General features: G+C 40.0%; 1 protein-coding gene across 1 annotated transcript in view; it reads right to left on the bottom strand.

Annotated features, from left to right (window-relative positions):
• Nucleotides 1-4,935: 4,935 nt before the first annotated feature.
• The window catches only part of LOC138017546 (adenosine receptor A2a-like), a 909-nt gene continuing 844 nt past the window's right edge, over nucleotides 4,936-5,000 (bottom strand). The window contains exon 1 of the mRNA XM_068864603.1: nucleotides 4,936-5,000. This exon is cut by the window's right edge and continues 844 nt beyond it. Within this exon, the coding sequence (XP_068720704.1) occupies nucleotides 4,936-5,000 (65 nt within the window).

The following is a 5,000-nucleotide window of genomic DNA, read 5'->3' as shown; positions in this document are numbered from 1 at the left end:
GTAAATCACCGGTAGTGCTTTCCAAAACTTACCTGATAAGTAAGAACTGAAGAATTAGGACGATAACTGGCTGTTAGGCAGAATGTAATTTCCGCGGAGATCATGAGAAGAAAGCAGGAGAGAAAACTCGTTTATTTTTTGTGTACAGTAGCAGGAAAATCATTCAAAAACAGACTTTCATACAGGAATATGAAGAAATTTTGAATGCGATTATTGCATAAAGACGTAGAGTTTGACTTAAGTAATCTGCAAATATAAATCTTAGTATTCTCTTATTTACATTCATAACGGCCGAGAAAACTGTCCCAAATGCTGACTTCGATCCTTGATAACCCCTGGGATAGGCTGAGATTGAAATGGTAAAAGATCAAATTCAAAGAAACGAATCACAAAAGAATCATCTGGATAAAAAATACGAAAAAAATGTAAACACGTTTTCTGGGGATTGCGTTGTTGTTCATATGTCATTTTGTTACCTTTTAGCAATGCGCGTGAGTACACTTTGTAATCCGCGACTCCAGTGAGTACTATATGGAAGATACAATGACTTCTTTGAGTAATATTAAAGCGCTCCAAGCTTTACCTCAAATTGACAAGGGGAGAACTGAGATGTGTGTAAGAAAGGGATCTGTCTCAAATGGTCTAGGGCCGGCCGACATTTCTTTGTCTCACTGCTTACCCGGGGTGGTAGTTATCTAAAAGCAGCAAAGAACCAACCTTGGCCAAGGCGATGCGCGAGTCAAACTGTCTCGGGCTGACTAATAATGAAAGCTTGTAGCTCTCCAAAAATCAAAGGCCTGATGATAATAGGCTAACGAGAACTGTTTGTAGTCTAGCATGGCCAAGTTGCCACTATCATTTATGAACCTTCTGGTCCTTTTCGTTCTAAATACGTGATTATTTTTCCTGCGTCGTCCACTGTTATGCTTTTATCTTTAAACCGGCTGGTTTTTTTTAACGCTTGTTTTGCGGAAGACCTGAAGTAAAATGATAGTTCTATCTCCCACCCCCAAGCTAAATCATAAACATCCTTGCGGTTCAGGTAAAGTCCACCGATGTTGAGGCACTCATCCGTGATGTTGTCGTTTATGATAAAATCCAAAGTTTTATTTGCAGGATTCTAGTGATTGTTAGTATTGTTTAGTTTTAGCGATAACTAGTGATGCGTAGTAATGTGTAGTGATGGTGATGGCAAGTAATAGCTGGTGATGTAATCATATACTATTGTTTGCTGTGGTTCAAAAAATAGCAGCAAACTATTGTTTTCACGGTTCGCCTTATATGGTAAGAGTCACTATAGTGTTTGTGTCTTATTCAGTGATGACGTAGATCGTTAGAGGTTGCTATGGTAGTGATCACGTCACTACAGCGGGTCATTCTACGCTGGCCGCTAAAGCCAGTACAAATTTTTTTATTCCTCTACTTTTTAGTAGCTGTATTATCTGCGAATTCACCTTGTTTCTATGGTTTTGACATTAATTTAACGCCTTTTCTCCCTCAAGGTTTGTTCACGCCTGAATCTGCACGCGGGAAGGACCAGGTTTTCCCCAGAAGGAGGGGGTTTTTTCCTGGCGTGCAGCTCGCCCGATTTTCTTGAGATCATACATTTTTCCTTGTGGCAGTATTTCAATAAACGGGACTGGCGTCATGGCCTTAGCAGCGAGGGCACATCAGGTTGTACCTCTTCTAATCGCATGCCAGCAGTCAGCTTCCTATTTAATTAACCAGAATATGGTTGTCTGAGTCGTTGCGTTATTTGTATGCGCAAGGAATAAGGAAAACGTGGACTTTTCATTTAGTGTACTTGACAGTGGAATTGCTATTCTCGTCACCAGAGTCTCGCAACTCTCTGCCAAGAGAACATTTTCAAGATGGCTTCCGCCGATCGCAGGGAAGCTAGGAGAAGGAAACTGCTTCAAAATTCAGAGTTACGCCTAGGAAGAATTTTAGGAAGTCGCTCAAGTCATCCCACAGCTCCACATGAACCAGAGAAAACTTTAGTAAAATCAATCGATTTGGAGAAAAGAGGCGATGAAGGACAGAGCAATGAAGTGCCTGTCGGAAGAGGATTTTTATCCGATAAGAGCGAATTGCCATCGGAATATCAATCTGTCAAATCAGGATTTACAACAGGCTCTGAAGAATCAACTGAGCCAATAACAGAAGCAATGAAAGAGAAAAGAAACTCCCTGGAAAGCAAGTTAGACTACTTAACGGAAGATTCGACGACTCGAAGTACAAATCTTTTATCGTCACCAGGCGAGGATTAAACAGGTGACAAAGGAGCCCCCAGTTCCATATCCAAAAGTTTGAGGGTTCTTTTGAATGTGACTCTGGCTTTTCTACTTGTCGTCAAGTGGGCGTACATTAATTTGAGATGAAAATCGCACGTGTAGCCACCCTTGAACTGGCGACGCGACGGGTGAAAAAATCGCAAGAAAAAAGTCGCCAGAGTTGAAACTTTTGCGACAAAATCGCAGAGATAGTTGCCCGTGTAGACACCCTGCAACTGTTTATAGTGCCCAGGTCTCTTGAAGTATGCGATTCGAGCGGCCGTCAATTTGACGCCAAAATTTGTCACAAATGTAGCCACCCTGGCGCGCAGGCGACGCGACAAAATCTGAAAAAAATCGCATCACCGGGGCGAGACAAAAATCGCTCGTGTAGCCGCAGCCTTAAAGGTGGGGAATAAACTGTTTTCTCTTTTGCATGCCGGAAGCGTGATGTGCAATGACTGTAACCAGTCAGCAAACTCTGCCACAGTAATAACTTCCAAACTGTCACAGCCATTTTATTTTCGTGTGGGGTCAGGGGCCGAGAAGAGAATGAGCGCCAAAGGTAGCGGCAGAAACTGTTCTACAAACTAATTATAGTAGTTAGCAAATCTTGGAAGTGATACGTCCTTAACTGTTTCTCTTCCAGAAAAACACATGTTGGTGCCATAATGAGGCTCCTGTGGCTAAGCCCGTTAAGGTCGTTAAGATCACCGTGACAAAACCGTTAAAAAGTCTATCTCTGGCTTTCTCAGTAATGGTGATCTCAGTTGTGGTTGATCTTCTATAAAAAGAAGGAAGTTTTTACTCGGCCTTAAATTACATGTAAACAAAATTACAGGACGCAAAAATTAAGCACGTTTAGTCAACATTTGTATTCTAGCGAAAAAGCGACAGCTACAATCATATTGCAGCGAAAAAACGACAGCGACATTTTGTCTTTAGCCAAATAGGCGACACGTGGGCTGGAAAATGAGCGACAAAGCGACATCAGAAGCCCCCTTGGAAGGCCTCACACATGCGATCATTGTTAGCGGACAGTTCATAAGGGGCTCTGTCGCAAAATCCCCATAATAACTTTACAGTTTGTTCAACATTTCGAGACTTTGTCACTGAAAAGCCAGACTCTATTTACTGTCTTATAAGTAAGGGTTTCTTAAAACTTTTAACAATAAAAATAAACGGTAAAAAACGACCTTTCGACCGTACTTCGGTCATTATCAAGTGAATGGTAAAATCTATATCTATATCTATATCTATATCTATACACCCGTTTTCAAAATCGTTGCAATTTCAAAGTATATGATATATATATGCCTTTTGTTTTCTCATCAGAAAGGTGAGACACGAAGCATGTGTATTTCACGCTGACGGAACAATAAGTTTTTCTCCTAACAAAACCAATATTAAAAAAATTGACAGACAAATTCAAAGGAAAAGCCACTTGTATTTCCTTCACGGAAGCAGTCCTTATCAATGCCTGCTCCATATAGCTTGGATCGTCACTGGCGTATCATAGAGCTGCACTTTGTAGAGAACAAAACTAAGAGGTCCATAGCGCGCCGTTTAAGGACATCAATCTCTCAAGAATAGGAAAGCAATCGGACTCAATTCGTGCTAAGGTTTTTAATTAGCTTTTACTAGTTTTCTCTTTGTATGTTTTTATTGTCCGTTTACACCTGCAAATATTTGTATTCTTCTTATATGCATATATACATATATTCACTGTTTCAATTTTACGATTCAGTTGATAATGATCGAAGTACGGTCGAAACGTCGTTTTTTACAATTTATTTTTATCGCTATATTATTTATCGCTACGGAACGGGCTGCGGAGGAAAGTAATGGATTGCGTTGAAAAGGTAATTTCTTTCTTTTCGCGCCTCATCTTGTCCACATCGCCAAAAAACATTACTACTCATCCACCAAAAATCGAAAAGTGAAATTTACTGTCTTTTTTAATTGTCACAGATAGTAATGAATTGCAGTAAAAAGGCAGCATCTTTTCACACCCCCATGATCTTGAAGACATTGTCAAGAGTTTTCCATCAGTTCAGATCGATGTGGCCGAAAAAGAGAAAATCTCTCCTTGACAAATCTACGTTGATTGGTTTCCATGGCCAGGAGTTTAAATTTGAGCAATGTGTCTCCCATCGTCTTATAATAATTACTAAAAGATTATAGTTATCAGCTGCAGCTTACTTTTAGGTCAATAATGCAGTACATCTGCCAGATCTTCATGTGTTTGTTCGGCTCCATTTTGAGCAAAAATGCTTCGATCCTCTTGGCTGACATCACTGACTTTCAGAGTTTTAGTATCGAACGCGAGATTAAGATCGATTTAAAGTGGCCCTAACCTTAAATTATTTTGAAATTTCAGCACCATAACTGAAATATGTTTGGTTTGCTGTAGGTGATCTCTACAAGTATAAATGTATACCCATGTATATGCTTTTCTCGGCAAGGAAAATATTTGAGGTTAGCATTACTTTAAAGCAAGAAACGAGAAAATAGAGTTATCAAGACGTGACAGGATATGTGATATTGGAAAGTAGTAATTTTGTTATTCCGCTTTTGAATCTGAAGGTCGGTATCATTCCAGGAATTAGATAGAACAGGGGCAATCATGATTTCCATGCAATTTCCATGCAAGCTCCGTTCATTATTCGGAGGCTGTACAGCAGTGTCTCTTTAATGTGTTTTTTATACTTTGACGAACTTCTCGAT

This window comes from Montipora capricornis, chromosome 9 (genome assembly GCF_036669925.1).
Source record: "Montipora capricornis isolate CH-2021 chromosome 9, ASM3666992v2, whole genome shotgun sequence".
In the NCBI taxonomy this organism is placed as follows: Eukaryota; Metazoa; Cnidaria; class Anthozoa; order Scleractinia; family Acroporidae; genus Montipora; species Montipora capricornis.
Note: the sequence above shows the minus strand (reverse complement) of the source record. Positions and strands in the feature narration are given on the sequence as shown.